The sequence below is a fragment of the Dermochelys coriacea genome, chromosome 3 (genome assembly GCF_009764565.3).
Source record: "Dermochelys coriacea isolate rDerCor1 chromosome 3, rDerCor1.pri.v4, whole genome shotgun sequence".
NCBI lineage: Eukaryota > Metazoa > Chordata > Testudines > Dermochelyidae > Dermochelys > Dermochelys coriacea.
Window position 1 is genome coordinate 11,714,352 of NC_050070.1, and position 23,685 is coordinate 11,738,036.

At 40.7% G+C, this 23,685-nt stretch overlaps 1 protein-coding gene across 5 annotated transcripts in view; it reads left to right on the forward strand.

Annotated features, from left to right (window-relative positions):
* The window catches only part of PKHD1 (PKHD1 ciliary IPT domain containing fibrocystin/polyductin), a 405,193-nt gene that overhangs the window by 204,458 nt on the left and 177,050 nt on the right, over positions 1-23,685 (forward strand). For all 5 annotated transcript variants that reach the window (XR_006279695.1, XM_043510113.1, XM_043510114.1 and 2 more), the window contains exons 41-45: positions 3,231-3,356; positions 5,823-5,956; positions 18,684-18,796; positions 21,310-21,415; positions 22,751-22,885. Coding sequence is in view for 4 of the 5 variants with exons in the window: in XM_043510113.1 (XP_043366048.1) it covers positions 3,231-3,356; positions 5,823-5,956; positions 18,684-18,796; positions 21,310-21,415; positions 22,751-22,885 (614 nt within the window). In the remaining variant the exon portion in view is untranslated. The remainder of the gene's footprint in view (positions 1-3,230; positions 3,357-5,822; positions 5,957-18,683; positions 18,797-21,309; positions 21,416-22,750; positions 22,886-23,685) is intronic.

Genomic DNA, 23,685 nt, shown 5'->3' on the forward strand with positions numbered 1-23,685 from the left:
AGCAAGAGGAAGAACAAGGACAGGGTAGGCCTGTTACTCAGTGAGTAGGGGCGGGGTGGGGGGGAATAATAACAGAAAATGTGGAAATGGCAGAGTTGCTTAATGACTTCTTTGTTTTGGTTTTCACCAAGAAGGTTGGTGGTGATGGGACATTTAACGTATTGAATGACAGTGAAAATGAGCTAGGATCAGAAGAGGCTAAAATAAGGAAAGAACAAGATTACTTGGACAAATTAGATGTCTTAAAGTCACCAAGGCCTGATGAAATGCATCCTAGAATACTCAAGGAGCTGACTGAGGAGATATCTGAGCCATTAGCGATTTTCTTTGAGAAGTCATGGAAGATGGGAGAGATTCCAGAAGACTGGAAAAGGGCAAATATAGTGCCCACCTATAAAAAGGGAAATAAGGACAACCCAGGGAATTATAGACCAGTCAGCTTAACTTCTGAACCCAGAAAGATAATAGAGCAAATAATTAAGCAATCAATTTGCAAACATCTAGAAGATAATAAGATGATAAGTAACAGTCAGTATGGATTTGTCAAAAACAAATTTTGTCAGACCAACCTGATAGCTTTCTATGGCAGGGTAACAAGCCTTGTGGATATGGAGGAAGCAGGATACATGGTATATCTTGATTTTAGTAAAGCTTTTGATACTTTCCCACATGACCTCATAAATAAACTAGGGAAATGCAACCTGGATGGAGCTACCATAAGGTGAGTGCAAAACTGGTTGGAAAACCATTCCCAGAGAGTAGTTGTGATTGGTTCAGAGTCATGCTGGAAGGGCATAATCAGTGGAGTCCCACAGGGATCAGTTCTGGGTCCAGTTCTGTTCAATATCTTCATCAGTGATTTAGATAATGGCATACACAGTACAATTATAAAGTTTGCGGATGACACCAAGCTGGGAGGGGTTGCAAGTGCTTTGGAGGATAAGATTAAAATTCAAAATTATCTGAACAAACTGGAGAAATAGTCTGAAGTAAATAGGATGAAATTCAATAAGGACAAATGCAAAGTACTCCATTTAGGAAGGAACAATCAGTTGCACACATACAAAATGGGAAATGACTGCCTAGGAAGGAGTACTGCGGAAATGGATCTGGGGGTCATAGTGGATCACAAGCTAAATCTGAGTCAACAGTGTTGCAAAAAAAACGAACGTCATTCTGGCATGTATTAGCAGGAGTGTTGTAAGCAAGACAGGAGAAGTAATTCTTCCACTCTACTCTGCGCTGATTAGGCCTCCACTGGAGTATTGTGTCCAGCTCTGGGTGCCACATTTCTGGAACGATGTGGACAAATTGGAGAGAGACCAGAGAAGAGCAACAAAAAATGATTAAAGGTCTAGAAAACATGATCTATGAGGGAAGACTGAAAAAATTGGGTTTGTTTAGTCTGGAAAAGAGAAGACTGAGAGGCGACATAACAGTTTTCAAGTATGTAAAAGGTTGTTACAAGGAGGAGGAAGAAAAATGTTTTTTCTTAACCTCTGAGGATAGGAGAAGAAGCAATGGGCTTAAATTGCAGCAAGGGAGATTTAGGTTGGACAATAGGAAAAACTTCCTAACTGTCAGGGTAGTTAAGCACTGGCATAAATTGCCTAGGTAGGTTGTGGAATCTCCATGATTGGATATTTTTAAGAGCACGTTAGATAAACCCCCATCAGGAATGGTGTAGATAATATAGAATGCAGGGGACTGGACTAGATGACCTCTTGAGGTCCCTTCCAGTTCTATAATTCTATGATTCTGTTTTTTTCAAAATCCACATTCCATATCAAACCAAATTTTGTATTTAGGGGCCTCTCTCTGCGCTCCATAAAATGTGTTTTGGACTAGGGGTGGTTTGATTAAATAGGAAATCCACATTAAGTTTTATCCATTCCTAGAACTCAACCGCTAATGAATCTTGTTGAAAGTTTTAAGATATTTAGTTGTTTTTGCCCTCTGCCTAGCAGCCTGCCTCAAATTATGTTTCATTTTTGTTGCTTCTCTGTGTAATCATGGGCTGGCCAGCACTGGAAACAGAAGTAAAATACTAAGAATGAGCCTATTTCATTAGTTTCAGTCCAGCAACTGGAAAGCAGAGCTGGAAAGCTCATGGGTAAAGTTGGTTCTCATGAGATTCCTAGCCAAACTTTGTAGAATCATAGAATTCATAGAACATAGAATATTAGGGTTGGAAGAGACCTCAGGAGGTCATCTAGTCCAATCCCCTGCTCAAAGCAGGACCAACTCCCATTAAATCATCCCAACAAGGGTTTTGTCAAGCCAGGCCTTAAAACCTCTAAGGATGGAGATTCCACCACCTCCCTAGGTAACCCATTCCAGTGCTTCACCACCCTCCTAGTGAAATAGTGTTTCCTAATATCCAACCTAGACCTCCCCCACTGTAGTCTCAAGGGGGAGGTTTAATTAACTTGGAATATCAGTCTTTTAGGGTTTGTCCATCACTACTGCAGACTGCTAGTAAAGTCTGGTGACGGTTGTAGGGACCCTCCAACTCCTGTTCATGACAATGAGAGTCTTTCCATTGGTGTCAAAGGGAGCTAGATCAAGACCGGGATATGAACATCAGCTGAGAAAGCTTTGCCTTTGTCCTGGCATGTAGCCCACACTGGCCTGTCCTTAGTCATGTCTGCTAATTTGCACATGGCTTACTGGGTTACATATAAAAGATCTCTTACAGTGTAATGACATTTTTATTCTTGCTTTGCAAATCACTGGACGGCATATGTTCAGCTTCTTGTGTGATTGTGCTAAACTGGCCACCTTTCAAAGTTTGTCATATTGAAAAAAAACTCACTTGCATGTCATTGTTGTGATGCAAATTCACTTAATATAGTGACATCATAGAAAATATGATAGCTTTGTCTAAGCATGATGCCACATTACTTTGCAATGTTATGATGCTGCTTTAAAACCTCATTATATTGTGATGCAATGTCACAATGTTGCAAACATTTTACCCGTTGGAAATCATTTGAGGGCTGAGGGGGTAAAATTCATCATATAAGCAATACTTGCAGGTTGGTAAAAATTGCAAAATGTGGGTGAACAGCTTAAATTGTGATCTGTCTCATCGGAGCATCACAGCAAATTGGATTAACCAAGCAGCATCAGAATTGATGAATAACATCTTGTACAAAAACATCACCTCTAACAGAGGCAACCTGGAGTTATATTCCTGCTTTCCTCTGACACCACCCTTTTCTTTCCAGATTCTTACATTCGCGGTTGTTCAGTGTGGGATTCCTTTGGTCGGGGACTCAGTCTGTCGAGGACCTCAGAGTTAAGAGTGGACAATAATGTTTTCTATAACATTTTAGGTCATGGGATTCTACTGGGTAAGTGAAGCAGAGGATTGTCAATCAACCTATATGTGGCTCTTTATGCCAAGGATACAGTTAATCAAAACTTCCTTGGGTGGAAGAAGGTTTGATTCATGTTCTCTGGCACTAGTCTTGTGGAATCCGGTATATCACTCTCCAACTTCCTCATGCAGATGCTGAGGACCTATTTTCTTGTAACCATATGTGCCTTGGGTCCATTTCTTATGACCAGCATGGAGCTTGTTCAGTCCTATTGGTACTTCTCTCCTGCACCACCTCTTTTCTTTACAATCTAACAATAGATAGAGATTTAAAAAAAAAAAAAATCTGATTCACCTGTCATGGAAAGAACTCTATGATGTAATATTTAGAGCCTTGATTCACCAAAGCACATAAGCACATACTTCCCATTAGTGTTGATCAGGTGACATTGAAAACAATAGGATGATAGCACATGTTTAAAGTCAAGCACAGGCTTAAGTACTTGACTGATTTGAGACAACAAAAATATTGAAAATCAAAATCTCTCTCCTATCTACCATTAAAGCAATCTGGAGATTGGTCTGCAGCCTGTTCCACAGGCATCCCATACTGCCTGAGTATGTAATGATATCACTTTAGTTTTGGCTGCCGCCAGTCATGGATGAGAAACAGCAATTTAAATTTAAACAAACAAACAAACACAAGCTTTAGGCCCCAATCCTGCAATCCAGTGCACACATGCAGGCCTTCCGCTTGACTGGAGTCCCACTGAAAGCACTTTGACTATAAACAAGTGCAGAGCTCAACCTGTCCAGGTCTTAATTTGGAAATCCGTTCCTCCCATTCATGCTGAGACTTAATTCTGACTTTCCAATCTCTGGGCTGAACTAAATGTGTCCTCAGAAATTTCGGCCTGAATACTCTGTATCCTCAAGACGTCTTTAATGGCTTCAATGTCAATAGCTCCAGAGGGTCTGAAAGATGAATTTATATATCATTTTGTTACCTGTAAAGGCATATTTATTATAGCTGCCTGTTTTCTGCTCTAGAATTGAAATCTCTCAATGATTTCATTTAAACCCCTATTTGCTAGGGTTTTGCAGGACAGTCATAAAAAGCTGCTCTGGGCTTAAAGTTAATTGGCAAACAAGATCCTGGCCTGGAAGCCAAGACTTTTTATGCCTCCTTTCAAACCTGTATGACTGTCAAAGCACTTGTGTACAATCCTACTTTTGCTCTCATAATGGCTGTGATTGAAATAAATACAATCTGAAAAGGAAATATTTCTCAGAAGGATCTAGTTCCAAGGTAAATGCAATAGAGGTTGCATGGTGTTTGAAAAAATAAAGCCCCAAACTCTACACATATTTTTTTTTCTGGAGATCAGCTTGAATTTAGGGTGGTTAATATGGGGGAGGGTATCTATGTCCAGGGAAGAATTGGAGGGAGCATTGGCATATGTTATCCCTAGCAAGAACCATACTTCCTGAAAAGGAAGTGTGAGGTTGACTTGCATGTTCCCTGGACAGGGCTTGCCATTTTCCAGATAGATGATGGCTGGCATTTCCTTAGGATAGAGGTTAGTGTGCTTTTCTTTCCTTTCTGTGCCAATTCACGGTGCATACCATTTTGGGGACCCAATTATTGCAGGCAGGGGGCATGTGTGCTGCTGTGAGTGGTGGCTCCATTGTTGTCTTCTACCCATTATCTAGTTCATTGCTCAAAAAACAAAACAAAACAAAGAAACAACCCAAAACCCAAAAACAACCAAAAAACCAACAACGACCAAAATAAAACAACAAGTGAAAACCCAAGGCGCTTTGGTACATGATTGCATGATGTGTTTTTAATCTTTCTATTTACATGGTTAAGGCATTAGGTGGGAACTCAGGAGATTTGCGGTTTAACACCTGGCTCTGTCACAGGGTGAATTTAGGCAACTCACCTCATCTCTCTGTGCCTCCATATCCCATCTGTACAATGTGTATCATAATATCTCTTTTTCCTAGCCATTGTCTGTCTTCTCTGTTTAGATTCTAAACTCTTCAGGGCAGAGACTGTCTTACTCTGTGTTTGTAGAGTTTGTAGAGCACAAGAGGCTCTGATCTTGGTTCTAGCCTCTTGGCACAACCATAGTACAAATTAATAACAACAGTTCCCTCTCCATCCGGTGGAAATTATCTGATCTTTCAACTATGCACCCCAGTGATAATTTTCACCCCTGATACTTAGATCCCTGCCATGTTAAATTGATCCTGCCCCACTCTCAGCTTTCCTTCTGTGGTGTAACATGGATTCTAGCGTGCTTTGCAAATAGTACAAGTACAGCACTGCAGAAATGCAGCCACCTCTATGGTGAAGAGCTGCAGCCAACCAGCACACAGTGCATTGCGCAACACTATAGGTGGGAAATAAAACATGCAGAATAATGTGTGATCTGCATGGGTGATGATTGTTGGAGCTGTATTTGATGAATTTGTGCCTCTGATTATATTTTAGGAGGGTGGTTGGAAGAGGGGAATAAAGTCAGGCACAACACAGTGATTGGACTTTCTGGAACGGATGGACTTTCCAACATAGAAACATTATCACCAGCAGGGATCTACATCAGGGCTCCGGCTAACCAGGTAGAGGTAAGGATAAAAAACAAAACTGTATCAAAGAACAACATATTTGTCTGAAATATGGTTCTCAGGTTGACCCAAACACAGGTTGTTTACTTACTGAGTGAGTTTTAATAAGGATGGTTACTGAAACAGGATAGTAATACAAGTGCACAATGCTATATTCCCAAGTAATATTCTCTCTCTCTGTCTCTGTCTCTCTCTCTATATATAAACACACACTCACCCACATAATCTCACTCTTTCTCTCACATACATATGGTGTAAAATGTTTGCAACAAAACTCCAGTCCCTATATAACTTCCAAGCTTTTTATGTTTTGTCACAAAGTCCAAAGTCATCTTGGGTTCATCAGAAGGCGCACAAAATTTTGCCAGAAAACCTAGGCCCAGATCTGATCAATTCTGGTCCAGTTTTATTGTTTCCATCAAACTTTAAAAAACTCAGTTTTTCATGATCTGGATGGAAAACCAAATACAATTCCACAGTTTCAAGTGAATTCCAACCGGATTTGTACCTGAAACTCAAGAAAAACTCAGGGACTGCCAATCCATAGAAACTGAAACCAATGAGGAACTACATATGAGGATATGATTTCCCCTTCACTCTCTGCTCCTCAAAGAGTTGCACCTAACTTTGAAGGTAAGAAACAGACCAACAGGTTTCCTGTGTTACTCTCTTGACAAGTTTGCCTGAGAATAAAGAGAGAACTACGATTTAATTCCCTGCAGGGCATATACCCAACTTTACAGGCTATTTTAGAGAATATAGTGGAGGCATCTATTATGTTTTTTAAAAAAAGTAGGCAGAGTAGCATGACTTCAGGGCCTCTAAACACAGAGAGATCTACACAGTTGTATGCTGGCATAGCCTAGAGCTGTCTGACTCAGTACCAATGGTTCAGCTCTTAAAGGGCCCTAAATTTATCTGTCAATGTACTTGTGATGCTAACTCAGTCAGTTTTCAACACATTTGTTTAGCTCATGTGCTATAATAGAAATTCAGAGATCTATTTACAAGTTGAGGCCATGGACATGTAACCAGCCACTGGGGTAAAAACTACTGGGGCCTGTCCTCTGCAAGCCAGTGTGGGTGGAATAGCAGATGCTCATTGCAATCTCCATTGTGAGCTGCCATCTAAAGGGATGGGCATATAAGGCATTGCAACAGCAGGATACTGAAGTCTAAAAGAAAACAAGGAATCTACCTCCCTTTATCTACATTATTAGTAGGGGTATTTATTATTGTACAAAACCCAGAAGTGCTTGACAGAAAAAAGGAAAGACATGGTCACTGTAGAAAAGACCACAATATATTTGTAGGCTTTTGGGGTTAGGGACAGTCTCCTATTATGTGCCTGTATGGTGCCTAATCTCACTTGGGGTCTTCAGACTCTAACCTAATATAAAAAGTAGAAGTGCTGAACTGCAGGGAGGGAAGGAAGGATTTTAGCCCAGCACTAGGCTCTTGAAGTTAATCAGTTTAGGCATCTGCACATCATGAGGGTTCATAAGAATGACCATCCTGGGTCAGACCAGTGGTCTGTCTAGCCCAACATCTAGTCTTCCAACAGTGACCAGAAGCAGATGCTTCAGAGGGAATACACAGAGTAGGGCAATTATTGAGTGATCCATCCCTTGTTATTCCAATTCCACCTTCGGTCAGTTAGAGATTTAGGGACACCCAGAGCATGGGGTTGCATCTCTGACCGTTTTGGCTAATAGTCACTGATGGACTTCTTCTCCATGAATTTATCTAATTTTTTTTTGAACCCTGTTATAACCTTGGTCTTCACAACAACCCCTGACAACAAGTTCCACAGGTGGACTGTGCATTGTGTGAGGAAGTACTTTGTTATGATTGTTTTAAACCTGCTGCCTATTAATTTCATTTGGTGACTCTTGGTTCTTGTGTTACGAGAAGGAGTAAATAACATGTCCTTATTCACTTTCTCCACCCCAGGCATGATTTTATAGGCCTCTGACATCTCTCTTTTTAGTCATCTCTTTCCTGAGCTGAACGGTCCAAGTCTTTTTAACCTCTCCTCCTATGGAAGCTGTTCATACCCCCATCATTGTTGTTGCCCTTCTCGGTACCTTTTCCAATTCTAATACATATTTTTTGAGATGGGGTGACGAGAACTGCATGCAGTATCCAAGGTGTGGGTGTACCCTGGATTTAGAGTGTGACATTTCTGATATTTTCTGTTTTATTATCTATCCCTTTCCTAGTGTTTCCTAACAGTTTGTTAGCTTTTTGACTGCCCCTGCACACTGAGCAGATGTTTTCAGAGAACTAGCCACAATGACTCCAAGATCTTTTTATTGAGTGGTGACAGTTAATTTAGACCGAGTTGGGATTATTTTTTCCAGTGTACTTTACTTTGTACTTACCTATACTGAATTTCATCTGCCATTTTATTGCCACATCACCGAGATTAGTAAGATCCCTTTGTAACTTCTTACAGTCATCGTTGGACTTAATTATCTTGAGTAATTTAATATCGTCTGTAAAAATGCCCCCCACCGTTTACCCTTTTTTCCAGATCACTTATGAATATATTGAACAGTACAGGTCCCAATGCAGATCCTTGCCGGACCCTGCTAGTAATCTTTTCCATTGTGAACATTTGTTCCTATCCTTTGTTTCCTATCTTTTAACCAGTTATTGATCCATGAGAGTACCTTGCCTTTTATCCCATGTTTGCTTACATTGCTTAAGAGCTTTTTGGTGTGGGACCTTGTCAAAAGTTTTCTGAAAGTTTAAGTACATGGTGTCAACTTGATCACCCTTGTCCACGTGCTTGGTAGCCTCCTCAAAGAATTCTCATAGATTGGTGAGGCATGATTTTTCTTTACAAAAGCCAACTCTTCCCCAATATATGTTGTTCATCTACGTGTCTGATAATTTTGTTCTTTATTATAGTTTCAACCAGTTTGCCTGTTTCTGAAGTTAGGTTTACCAGTCTGCAATTGCCAGGATTGCCTCTGGAGTCTTTTTAAAAATCAGCATTACACTAGCTACCCTCCAATCATCTGGTACAGAGGCTGATTTAAGTGGTAGTTTATATACCACAGTTAGTAGTTGTGGAGTTTCATATATGAACTCCTGTATAACTTTTGGGTGGATATAATCTGGTCCTGGTGACTAATTACTGTTTAATTTATCAGTTTGTTTGAAAACCTCCTATACGGACACCTCAATATGAGACAATTCCTCCAATATGTATCTAAAAAGAATGGTCCAGGTGTGGGAAACTCCCTCTCATCCCCTGCAGTGAAGACCAATGCAAATAATTAATTTAGCTTCTCTGCAATGGCCCTGTCTTCCTTTAGCATTTTGGTCATCCAGTGGACCTACTGATTGTTTGGCAGGCTTTCTGCTTCTGATGTACTTAATTTTTTGTTGTTGTTGCTGTTAGCTTTTGTATCTTTTGCTAGTTGTTCTTCAAATTATTTTTTGGCCTGCCTAATTTTACTTTTACACTTCATAGAATCATAGAAGATTAGGGTTGGAAGAGACCAGGAGGTCATCTAGTCCAACCCCCTGATCAAAGCAGGACCAACCCTAACTAAATCATCCCAGCCAGGTCATTGTCAAGCCGGGCCTTAAAAATCTCTAAGGATGGAGATTCTACCACCTCCCTAGGTAACCCATTCCAGTGCTTCACCGTGCTTCTAGTGAAATAGTTTTTCCTAATATCCAACCTAGACCTCCTCCACTGCAACTTGAGACCTTTGCTACTTGTTCTGTCATCTGCCACCACTGAGAACAGTCTAGAGCCATCCTCTTTGAAACCCCCCTTCAGGAAGTTGAAGGCTGCTATCAAATCCCCCCTCACTCTTCTCTTCTGCAGACTAAATAAGCCCAGTTTCCTCATCATCTCCTCATAAATCACTTGACTTGCATTATGTTCCTCAGTTCCTTTCTATTTTCCTCAGTAGGATTTAACTTCAAATTATTAAAATATTCTTTTTTGCTGCTAATTACTTCTTTTACTCTGCTGTTTTTATTGGTCCTCTTACTGTTTTTTTTAATTTAATTTTTTTTTTATTTTAGGTATACATTTAGTTTGAGCCTCTGTTGTGGTGTGTTCTTTATAGTTTCCATGCAGCTTGCAGGCATTTCAGTCTTATGACTGTTCCTTTTAATTTCTGTTTAATTAGAGTCCTAATTTTTGTGTAATTCCCCTTTATGAAGTTAAATGCTACTGTGATGGGTTTCTTTGGTATTCCCCCCCCCAAAAAAAAGGATGTTAAATTTAATTACTTTGTGGTCACTATTACTAAGCTGTTCAGCTATATTCACCTCTTGGACCAGATCCTAAGTGCTTCTCTTAGGAATAATCAAGAATTGCCTTTCCCCCGGTGGGTTCCAGGACTAACTGCTCCAAGAAGCAGTCATTAATGGTGTCTAGAAATTTTATTTCTGAATCTCGTCCTGAGGTGACATGTACCCAGTCAATATGGGGATGAAATCCCCCATTATTGTTGGGTTTTCTATTTTCATTGCCAGATATTTAAAGGTATGTAGGCTCAGCCTTACAATGCCTAATTGACTTAGGAGCCTAAGTCACTTTAGAAAATGAAACTTAGGCACCCTATTCAGGCATTGCAATGATGGGCAGAGCAATGCCTAAATACCTTTAAAAATCTAGGCCCTAAGGTCAGAGTTTTAAAGTTCTTTAGACGCCTAAAGATACAGAAAAAAATCTGTCTTGCTATTTCAGTTGTGAAATTACTTTTCTTACAGTCATGCTATAATCATCAGTGCTTCAGACAGGAGAGGCATGGAGCCATCTCCATGAAAGGAAATGCTGAGTGGACACGATGGTCTTCTTCCTCTTCTGTCCCAGGGCAAGACTGTACATGGCCTTGTACCGGTGCATGTTAGTGATGAGAAATGACAATCCCTTTATACCCTTCTACAGGAGCAAGGGACAATCTTGGGGCCTATGTTTCCTAAGCATCAGGACTGGGAGTGTCACTGCCCATTCCCCTTACACTGGCTAGCTGAGCTGGCTTAGCACAGGGAGATCATCTGCTATGCTGCCCCCACACTTCTGGACACACAATACCACTCTGTGCTGCCAAAGGGGCAGAGTTGTGAGGGGAATTTCTTTATAAGCAAACAAACCAAGGCCCTGAGGTATGTGGGGAAGTGGGCTACTGGGAGGAAGCATGAGCAGGGGAGCACAAGGGGGGGAGGCTGAGGGACGATCAGTGGGTTATCTTAAGTGCCTATACACAAATGCAAGAAGCCTGGGAAACAAGCAGGGAGAACTGGAAGTCCTGGCACAGTCAAGGAATTATGGTGTGATTGGAATAACAGAGACTTGGTGGGATAACTCACATGACTGGAGTACTGTCATGGATGGATATAAACTGTTCAGGAAGGACAGGCAGGGCAGAAAAGGTAGGGGAGTTGCATTGTATGTAAGAGAGCAGTATGACTGCTCAGAGCTCCAGTATGAAACTGCAGGAAAACCTGAGAGTCTCTGGATTAAGTTTAGAAGTGTGAGCAACAAGGGTGATGTCGTGGTGGGAGTCTGCTATAGACCATCGGACCAGGGGGATGAAGTGGACGAGGCTTTCTTCCGGCAACTTACAGAATTTACTAGATCGCAGGCATTGGTTCTCAAGGGAGACTTTAATCACTCTGATATCTGCTGGGAGAGCAATACAGTGGTGGACAGACAATCCAAGAAGTTTTTGGAAAGTGTAGGGGACAATTTCCTGGTGCAAGTGCTGGAGGAACCAACTAGGGGCAGAGCTCTTCTTGACCTGCTGCTCACAAACCAGGAAGAATTAGTAGGGGAAGCAAAAGTGGATGGGAACCTGGGAGGCAGTGACCATGAGATGGTCAAGTTCAGGATCCTGACACAAGGAAGAAAGGAGAGCAGCAGAATACAGACGCTGGACTTCAGAAAAGCAGACTTTGACTCCCTCAGGGAACTGATGGGCAGGATCCCCTGGGAGAATAACATGACAGGGAAAGGAGTCCAGGAGAGCTGGCTGTATTTTAAAGAATCCTTATTGAGGTTCCAGGAACAAACCATTCCAATGTGTAGAAAAAATAGTAAATATGGCAGGCGACCAGCTTGGCTTAACAGTGAAATCCTTGCTGATCTTAAACACAAAAAAGAAGCTTACAAGAAGTGGAAGATTGGATAAATGACCAGGGAAGAGAATAAAAATATTGCTCAGGCATGCAGGAGTGAAATCAGGAAGGCCAAATCACACCTGGAGTTGCAACTAGCAAGAGATGTTAAGAGTAACAAGAAGGGTTTCTTCATGTATGTTAGCAACAAGAAGAAAGTCAAGGAAAGTGTGGGCCCCTTAATGAATGAGGGAGGCAACCTAGTGACAGAGGATGTGGAAAAAGCTAATGTACTCAATGCTTTTTTTGTCTCTGTCTTCACAAACAAGGTCAGCTCCCAAACTACTGCATTGTGCAGCACAGCATGGGGAGGAGGTGACCAGCCCTCTGTGGAGAAAGAAGTGGTTCGGGACTATTTAGAAAAGCTGGACGAGCACAAGTCTGTGGGGCCAGATGCACTACATCCGAGAGTGCTAAAGGAGTTGGCAGATGTGATTGCAGAGCCATTGGCCGTTATCTTTGAAAACTCATGGCGATCGGGGGAGGTCCTGAACGAGTGGAAAAAGGCTAATGTAGTGCTCATCTTTAAAAAAGGGAAGAAGGAGGATCCAGGGAACTACAGGCCAGTCAGCCTCACCTCAGTCCCTGGAAAAATCATGGAGCAGATCCTCAAGGAATCAATTCTGAAGCACTTAGAGGAGAGGAAAGTGATCAGGAACAGTCAGCGTAGATTCACCAAGGGCAAGTCATGCCTGACTAATCTAATTGCCTTCTATGACAAGCTAAAGGGGTTTGTGGATGAGGGGAAAGCAGTGGGCATGTTATTCCTTGACTTTAGTAAAGCTTTTGATACGGCGTCCCATAGTATTCTTGCCAGCAAGTTAAAGAAGTATGGGCTGGATGAATGGACTATAAGGTGGATAGAAAGCCGGCTAGATCATCAGGCTCAATGGGTATTGATCACTGGCTCATGTCTAGTTGGCAGCCAATATCAAGCGGAGTGCCCCAAGGGTCGGTTCTGGGGCTGGTTTTGTTCAGTATCTTCATTAATGATCTGGAGGATGGCGCGGACTGCACCCTCAGCAAGTTTGCAGATGACACTAAACTGGGAGGAGAGGTAGATACGCTGGAGGGCAGGGATAGGATACAGAGGGACCTAGACAAATTAGAGGATTGGGCCCAAAGAAATCTGATGAGGTTCAACAAGGACAAATGCAGAGTCCTACACTTAAGACGGAAGAATCCCATGCTCCACTACAGACTAGGGACTGAATGGCTAGGCAGCAGTTCTGCAGAAAAGGACCTAGGAGTTGCAGTGGATGAGAAGCTGGATATGAGTCAACTGTGTGCCATTGTTACCAAGAAGGTTAATGGCATTTTGGGCTGTATAAGTAGGGGCATTGCCAGAAGATCGAGGGACGTGATCATTCCCCTCTATTTGACATTGGTGAGGCCTCATCTGGAGTACTGTGTCCAGTTTTGAGCCCCACACTACAAGAAGGATGTGGAAAAATTGGAAATCATCTAGCGAAGGGCAACAAAAATTATTAGGGGACTGGAACACATGATTTAAGCGGAGAGGCTGAGGGAACTGGGATTGTTCAGTCTGCAGAAGAGAAGAATGAGGGGGGATTTGATAGCTGCTTTCAACTACCTGAAAGGGGGTTCCGAAGAGGATGGATCTAGACTGTTCTCAGTGGTAGTAGATGACAGAACAAGGAGTAATGGTCTCAAGTTGCAGTGGGGAGGTTTAGGTTGGATATTAGAAAAAACCTTTTCATTAGGAGGGCGATGAAGCACTGGAATATGTTACCTAGGGAGGTGGTGGAATCTCCTTCCTTTGAGGTTTTTAAGGTCAGGCTTGACAAAGCCCTGGCTGGGATGATTTAGTTGGGGATTGGTCCTGCTTTGAGCAGGGGGGTTGGACTACATGACCTCCTGAGGTCCCTTCCAACCCTGATATTCTATGATTCTATGAAACTGCTGTTGCCTCCTGAAGGAGTTAGAAAATCAACCTTCTGTCTACAAACAATTCTGCTTCTACAGATCATGCATTTTCTGGTTTTTCTCATCCCCCGTTTATTATTCCTGAACATCTGGAACCAGATTCTAATCTCAGTTACTCCAAATTTGCCACAACCAGTGTAGTCCCATCGTTTCGGTTATCCCAGTGAAACTGAGAAAAGAGTCTGGACCAGTTCCTGTTACAGCAGTTCATAAACTCCTGCAGCTCCCTCCTCATTTGAAGTCCTAATCTTGTTGTTTGTAACATCACAATAATTTTCAGTGACAAGCAAGAGGATTATGATTTCGAGTGAGAATGAAGCAGCAGGAGAAGTTGAAACTTTGAAAACAAAGATTTTAGTTCTAAGCGGATACGTAAGGTAATTAAAAAGGGAACTAGGAAAACCTATATATGCCTGTCCTCACCCTAACCGCTTAGCTTCTGTTCTGTCCCTGGTCCCCTCCCTTCTTTTGCTTTATGGTCTATTTAGACTGTGAGCTCTTTAGAGCAGGGTCTCCCTTGCTATGTGCACATACAGCGTCTATCACAACAGGTTGATAATCCCAACTGGAGCCTTTGGTTGCTACTGCAGTACAGATAAATAAATAATAAATATTTTAAATATCCCAAGTGCAACTTCAATCACTCTCCTTGGGACACTGTTCAGTCTATTGCCGCTCACCGTCAAGGAGTAACTCTTGATGCTTATACCGACTTTTCCTATTACTCCCCTGTGAACCATGCAGAATTTCCTCTCTTCCATGAGGGCATTTACACCTTTCAAACCTGGTAGACTCCTATTGTATCAGTGCCCCTTTTCCAGACCTTTTGTCACTCCTTATCCAAGCTGCACTTAGTTAGCTGTTTTAATCTTCTGTAAGTCAGTTTCTTCAGCCTTTGATATTTTTCCCATGCACATTCAGACAACACCTCTTTGAGTGAATCAGGGTACATACAGAACCAGCCATTAAAGAATTCCTCATTTACCCCAAAGTAATTCCATTAGCTTCAGTATACCTACTTCTGTTTTGCATCCAGATGGGCCTGTACTTCTCTATGGTTTTAGTGCATTGACAACCCTGGAGACTGAAGACCTCTCTTTATCCTCAGAACAGGCACCTCTCCAGCGCGTATCAGCTCCAACACGGAGGGAGTTCATTTAACATGAGAAGGCAACTTATTCTCCATGCTTATTCAGTCCTTAGCCTCTTGCTGCACCTTAGCACAGGGATACAAATTAGTGCTTAGAGGTATCTTTTTGTGTCTGTGGTCTCCTGAACATCAGAAAATGGATGGACATCAACAATTGCACCTAGCTCACGAAACAGCCGTCTAGTAGTAACTTGAGTTCACTGTTGTTGATGAAAGGTTCCCTAGCTCCTTACCAATATCATCTGAACTAGCCAACTCCCAGACTATTGGACATCGGGGAGAAGACACACCCTCTGCCTGTAAGCGTTGCCCACCATTGCGTCCCTACCATGACGCTTTCTGAGACCTACTGCAATGTGAGTGCTCACTGCATAGACCCATTGGGACAATTTGCTGCATTCTCATGGGCTTTGGCACTGGGGAATAGTGCTAGAAACGCCTGCAGTGTTGTATTTTATTGGTGGGGAGAAGAGGAAGCAGAGCTTTAAAGGGCCATCACTGTTCATCCTAAGGTGTTCATGAAATAGTTACATTATCAGTTAAAAGGCACTTAAAACATTGACTGGGTTTTATTCCAGTGACTTCATATGCACGCCTTCAGGTATCTCGCATACACTGGCAATTAATTTCTCTCTGGAATTTTGATTGCATGGATGTCCGTAATACACTGACTTCACAAAAAATTGATTTCCACACAAAATTCCCTGCCTGCTTAAAACCGCTGCCTTCAAGCCACTGGCTGCCTGAATAAATGTGCAGTTTTTCCTTACGAATCTTCTGTGGAATGCACAATTGCAATTGCAAGTAAAAGATCCTAGAATACAGTGACTTGACTGCAGAAGCATTTTTTTAAGGGAAAGGGATCTGTATTGGGTAGCATGTTCTAAACTGTTGCAGCTCTGCAAGATGGGAGATAAGGCAATGCTTTGGACATTGATATCCTTTTGTTTTTTGAAAGATGTCAAAGATCATGACTGCAGGGAACTAACAGGGTCAGGAGACTGGCAATGGAATATGGAGCCTTTCACCTCTGGGTCACTGGTGTGGCTTTGATTAGGGTCATTACTCATTACCATTTTAAAGCTGACCAGTGACCTTTGCAAAGTGAGTTGGAGGTCCTAGTGGAAAAGTGTCCACATAAAAACACCACGATGATTGACACCATCTAATGATAACTAATTTTGGCCACTGCCAACACAGAGCAGATTTGAATTATGATTAGGATAAACTCCTATCTCCTTTGAAGTCAATTGCAAAACTCCCATTGGCTTCAATGGGGCAGGATTTCACTGCTGGCGTTGAAAAGTTCCTTATCCCACTGCTTATATCCCTGCATAATCCACTCCCTACTCAATTAATAAACTCATAACTTTGAGGCCAGAAGTGACCATTATGACTTCTAGTCTGACCTCCTGTGTAGCACAGACCAGAGAACCTCAGCCGACAATTTCTACATCAAGCCTGGATCTTCTGTTTTGAACTGTAGCACATCTTTTAGAAAGATACCCGGTCTTGATTTAAAGACTTGGAGTTCTGGAGACTCTACCGTGTCCTTAAGTCACTTCTTACAATAGTTAATAACCCTCATTGATAAAAAAAAAACACCCATCCTTTGTTTCTAGTTTGAACGTGTTTAGCTTCACCTTCCAATAATTGAAAAATCACTCGTCCGTTAAACCTTAATTTTGCATGTTCTGCTCAATATTTCAACTCTAGTGTTGCATTAACTCTAAGTTGTTTGTTTGTTTTTTGCATGGAAAAATATAGATGTTGAGAAAGAGAGAAATTGGTAGACCAAGATTTAATCAGCCTACTTATGTACAAAATAATGTTCAGTGAACAAGAAATTTTAGCCAACCTGGAGTTTTCTGGAATTTACAGATCAGAAAGAAAAGGAGTACTTGTGGCACCTTACAGACTAACACATTTATTAGAGCATAAGCTTTCGTGAGCTACAGCTGACTTCATTGGATGCATTTGGTGGAAAAAACAGAGGAGAGATTTATATACACACACACAGAGAACATGAAACAATGGGTTTATCATACACACTGTAAGGAGAGTGATTACTTAAAATAAGCCATCATCAGCAGCGGGGGGGGGGGAGGGGAAGGAGGAAAACCTTTCATGGTGACAAGCAAGGTAGGCTAATTCCAGCAGTTAACAAGAATATCAGAGGAACAGTGGGGGGTGGGGTGGGAGGGAGAAATACCATGGGGAAATAGTTTTACTTTGTGTAATGACTCATCCATTCCCAGTCTCTATTCAAGCCTAAGTTAATTGTATCCAGTTTGCAAATTAATTCCAATTCAGCAGTCTCTCGTTGGAGTCTGTTTTTGAAGCTTTTTTGTTGAAGTATAGCCACTCTTAGGTCTGTGATCGAGTGACCAGAGAGATTGAAGTGTTCTCTAACTGGTTTTTGAATGTTATAATTCTTGACGTCTGATTTGTGTCCATTCATTCTTTTACGTAGAGACTGTCCAGTTTGGCCAATATACATGGCAGAGGGGCATTGCTGGCACATGATGGCATATATCACATTGGTAGATGCGCAGGTGAACGAGCCTCTGATAGTGTGGCTGATGTGATTAGGCCCTATGATGGTATCCCCTGAATAGATATGTGGACAGAGTTGGCAACGGGCTTTGTTGCAAGGATAGGTTCCTGGGTTAGTGATTCTGTTGTGTGGTGTGTGGTTGCTGGTGAGTATTTGCTTCAGATTGGGGGGCTGTCTGTAAGCAAGGACTGGTCTGTCTCCCAAGATCTGTGAGAGTGATGGTTCGTCCTTTAGGATAGGTTGTAGATCCTTGATGATGCGTTGGAGAGGTTTTAGTTGGGGGCTGAAGGTGATGGCTAGTGGCGTTCTGTTGTTTTCTTTGTTGGGCCTGTCCTGTAGTAGGTGACTTCTGGGTACTCTTCTGGCTCTGTCAATCTGTTTCTTCACTTCAGCAGGTGGGTATTGTAGTTGTAGGAATGCATGATAGAGATCTTGTAGGTGTTTGTCTCTGTCTGAGGGGTTGGAGCAAATGCGGTTATATCGTAGCGCTTGGCTGTAGACAATGGATCGAGTGGTATGATCTGGATGAAAGCTAGAGGCATGTAGGTAGGAATAGCGGTCAGTAGGTTTCCGATATAGGGTGGTGTTTATGTGACCATCGCTTATTAGAAAGCGATCAGAAAGGAACTCGAGGTGCTATGTGATATGCCTGCTTGTCTGCCAAATACTATTGCATGGCTTGTGGGTGGACAGTGGCCCTGGGTGAGAAAGAAAGCAGGAGTGAGGATGCTGTAGTATGTACTTGGCAGAATTTGCACTGATTTCATTAATAATAATAAATAAATACTTAGCTCTTCTAAAGCACTTAGGAGAACTATGTAAGTTAAAGGTGCAGGACTAGAGGGCTTGCCCAAAGTGATTTTAAAAACAAAGCTTTTAATTGCCAGGAATCTTTTCTAACTGCAGTGCATGCTTGTCTGCAGGCGAATACAGTGTGTGCTGCTGGTTATGGCTATTTCTTTCATCTCTCGCCTGAGGGACCATCACAAACTCCTCTTCTCGCCTTCAGTAAGAACACAGCCCATTCCTGCACAAGGTATTTGGGGATTCCCTTTGGTTAAAGATTTTTTTTTCAATAGTATGAATTGATTAAGTATTTTTCCCCATTAATTGAAATAGATAATTAGGCTCTGTCCCTTTAAATATAGCTTCAGAGCTTTCAGAGTAGCAGCCATGATAGTCTGTATTCGCAAAAAGAAAAGGAGTACTTGTGGCACCTTAGAGACTAACAAAGAAACAGAAACACCAAAACTTTGGCACTGTTGGAATCAAAACTCACCCTTACATTGTTGAAAGTTTTTGCTCATGCAAAACAAGAGCATGCACCATTGTGTATGCAAACTCAGGGATGTATAATTTAAGAAAATGGATTGGAATCATTTAAATATTCTGCCCAAAGAGCATACTGAGAACAGGCTAAAGCTATTAACTGTCCAATATGACAAAACATCAGACTATTATACATAGTGCATACGTTGGTTAATATTAAAACGTACTTGACGTATTTTGGTTCATTTGATGCTACTCAGTCATTTCTTATGATGTAAGGCATACTAGCTGTTTTATAGTGAAATTCACACTTGAAATTAATACTATGCACAATAAATTCAATACTACATGAAGTGATTCCTTTCCTTTGGGTATTTAAAATAAAATGATTGTTTAACCTGTAGATGGATAATATTCATATTGAATGTGGACATATAATTATTTAAATTGGGTGAAAGCCGCTCCAGTGCAGATACCCAGTACAAGATCTGTGTAATGCTATTTTCTGAGCTTAAATGGGACGTAGATATAATTTAAATGGGACTTAGACATAAGCTTTATGCTTTCTGTATAGGGTTACATTTCACCCATTAAAAGCGGTGGAGCAATGTTGTTTTACACTAGCTGGAGACCTGGCCCATTGAAAATTATATTGCAATTGTTATGTGCTAGATTAATGCATAGTATGTTTCAACAATGAATAAAGAATTCTTTAAAACAACAATCCTAAGGAGTGCTAAAATCATGAAACGGGCTTATTTAACTTTATTTATGACAACGAATGGACATTTTGGTTACTAAATTAAGCAAAATGTATATTTCACCTACATAGCTCACTTTCTGTATGAAAATTTTTATAGATTGTTATTTCCTGTTTATATTTCATTAGCATTTTAACAATCACACTATAAATAAATCCCCCACACTCTGTTATTACAGTTAAAGTATGTATAGTCACAAGAAAATGTCTGGCAACCATCCATATGTGGATACCTCTATACACAAATGTTTTGGCATAAACCTTGTTGATAATTTGTTAGTCTCTAAGGTGCCACAAGTACTCCTTTTCTTTCTTCAGAGGTTTGTGTTCTTTTAAAATCTTCTCTGATCTATAATAGGATTTCTCCACAGCAGAAAGAAGTCATCTGATAACGATTCAGTTTGGTTTATTTCTCATGGATAGTCTGTAAATAGTTTCCATTTCAAGTTTCAATTAGATACATCCCTTTTCATTTCCTGTCCTAAACTATTGTGTAGTCTTCATGTGTATTGTTAAGATGATGCATTTCACCCCAGAGGTGCTGCATTCCAGTAGCAGATGAAGTGATCCCTGTAGATTTAAGGCCTCGAATTAGCAAAGCACTTAATCACCTGCCTAACTTCAAGCCTGTGAGTAATCCCATCCTTATTCAGCAAAACGCTTAAGCAGATGCGTATATGCTTAACTTTAAGGACATGATTAAATACAAGCATGTGATTAAGTGTTTTACTGAATAGAACTGGGATTATTCACATGCTTAAAATTAAGCATGTGATTAAGTTCTTTGTTGAATTGGAGTGTAAGTACTTTGAGATCCCACAGGGTATTACCGGTAGATATGCTATCTTCAGATATGATACTGCAATATAATTATTATTTCTGTAGTACCAAACATAGGGGGTTCTAGATGGCTGTTAACAAGTTTTCTCTTAATTGTCTTAAACAAACTACAATCAGAACCCTAACCTAAAACTCACTATACAAACACCCCTGAATTTTCAGGAAGTTTGAACCATGATCTAGATAGAAACCCTCCAACTGGTCAAACCAAAATTGTTGCGTGCAGAAACACCCAAACTTTGGCACTGTTGGAATCAAAACTCACCCTTACATTGTTGAATTCCAAAGTGTAAGGGACTTTCTATCTGGATCCAATTAGTTCAGAGGCAGCAAAGTTGGCCAAAGTTTGATGTAAGGATGGTAAGAGTACATAGCTGTCTTGTCTCAGCCTGAGCATTAGCCCTCTTGTGGCGAATTCTGGAGGCACTTGCAAGAGAAATGTCATGAGTTTTAGAGAACTACTTCTGGACAAGGATTGTTAGAGATAGATAGATAGATAGATAGATATAAATATCTGAGTACAAAACCTCTTTATTTCTGAATAAATGTGCCAGTGCAGAGAACTAGTGCAGGCTTGGGCACTAAGATACCATGATAAGTGTAATAGAAAAGCCTACACATAAATAAATATACAGAAAGAAAGTTGGGCATTCTCTTCCTTCATTTTTCTTCTTACACAGGTACGGTCTCCTGGTGTATCCAGAATACCAGCCAAAACGTGTAGATGGCCTGGGCCCAGTTCTGTTCCAGAGCTTCACAGCCTGGAGAAATCAAGGCGGGGTTCAGGTATAATTGGTTTTAATTGTATTTTGGTAGTTCAGGACACTTCAGTGTAATCCTCAAAGGTGCAGCTCCTCTGTACCCACTTTGGTCAATTGGTACTGCAGAAGGGACCACTGTGATCATCCAGTTCAGTGGTTTTCAACTTTTTTTCATTTGTGGACCTCTAAAAAAATTTTAAGTGGAGGTGGGGACCCTTTGGAAATCTTAGACATAGTCTGCAGACCCCAAGGGGTCTGTGGACCACAGGTTGAAAACCACTGATCTAATCTGACTTCCAGCATAATAAAGCCAGATTTAACCCAGTAATTCCTGCATCAGTCCCAATATCTTGTGGTGGAACTAGATCAGACCTTTTAGGACATTCAAGCTCTTTTTAAAGATTCTAAATGATGGAGAATCCACCACCATGCCTTGGTTAATTCTTTCAATGGTTAATTACCCGCATTGTGAAAAATGTACATTTATGTCTTGTATGAATTTGTCTAGCTTCAGTTGCCAGCTGTTGAATCTAGGTATGCCTTTGGCTGCTAGACTAAAGAGCCCTATAGTATCTAATATCTTCTTCCCATGTAGGTACTTATAGGCTGTGATCAAGTCATCTCTTAACTTTCTCTTTCATAACCTAAAGGGATTGAGCTCCTAAAGTCTCTGTAAGGCATGTTTCTAGTCTCAAATCCTTTCTGTGGCTCTTCTCTGTACCCTGTTGAATTTTTCAACATCCTAGAATGGAATTTGCTAGTTCTGGAAACGTTTACTTGTATGAAACAACATAAAGTTGACCAGTGTTTTCCAATTTTGGTGACCTTTTATCCGCCATGCTGACTCAGATAGCTGGGCTGCCAAACCACCCAATTTATTATTTGTACGTAATTGCCCCACCACATCATAATAATGTGGTTTATTTTGTGTTCCCTGAATGTGCTACCCACTGATAGCTATCTTCCCATAATCATGTGGTTGTAAACAATATCTTGATTACGTTCAAAGAATGCCTCTTTATAATACATCTTTTCCCCTTTGTCTTCTTTAGCTATTGCTCTCTCCTATAATTACAAAAATAGTATTTACAGCATCTTCAACCCTGGATATTGCTGACTATTTAGTCTCATTTTTCCAGTGCAGTTTTTGCATCAACGTGGAAATAACATGTAAGAGTTCAAAGCTATTTTTTTGAATCCTTGCGAACAGGAATAAAGAATTATGGGTGAGCTTTTCAAAAATAAATTAGGTGCTCAACTTCTGTTTGTGCCTTTGACAATCTCCCTCTTCTGCTATACAGTGGTGAAAGGATAATAATGATCCACAGAACTTTTCTAAATTTATTATTATTTTAAATAGATTTTTAGCAGTCGCAACCTGGAACTCCGAAATTTCCAGATCTATGCTTGCAAAGATTTTGGAATTGACATAGTAGAAAGCCTTGGAAACACCACTGTTGCTAACAGCTTATTACTTGGAAACTTTGGTCAAAAGGTAAGAACTCCAATAGCTGTTTTCATTCTGCTTCTTCAGCCCAGTCTGTTTTAAAATGGTCCTTCTTACAGACTAGTATCAGACCCAACAGAAGTAAATACAAAAGCCAGCTTCTCCAGAAGATTTATTTGTTTTCTCAATGCCAACTTCACTTAATCTCTGAGCTTTGAGAAACCTCCATATCTTGAATAATAAGGGCCTACGTTTCTTCCATTCCACCTGAAAAATAGCACTCCAGCAGCACAATGCCCCTAATACCATGCAAGGGCACCAATTCGATACTGAATGAGAGGGAAGTGTGCCAGCAACATTACCCTTCCAAGTCAGTGGCTTCATAATATTAGCTGCCTCTATTTTAGGATGGTAGTAAAGGGAAGTACAATAAGGTTATAAAACTAGATATGTCACTTTTCATATACCAGGTTCTACAGGTTTTACGGTATATCCAAATACAAGCTCTATCCAAACACAAAAACTAAAACTGAGCCAGAGGCAGAATTTCCATTCTGTGGGAAATTCCAGGTTTTTTTTAAAGTCCAATTTGGAGTGAAAAGCTGAAATTTCCCACAGAAAAAAAAATTCAGAAATGTTGATTTGAGACCATTGAAACATTTCATTTGATATTTGTTTAAATTGTTAAACATAGGTTGTATACACATAATATTAAATATTGTATCAAATTTAATATTTTAATAGAGTGTAACAGACTAAATGGAAGGAATTGAAATGACACTTTTGAAATGAAACATTTAACAGTATCAAAAATGACAGATTTTGACACTGCTGAAGTGAAATATTTT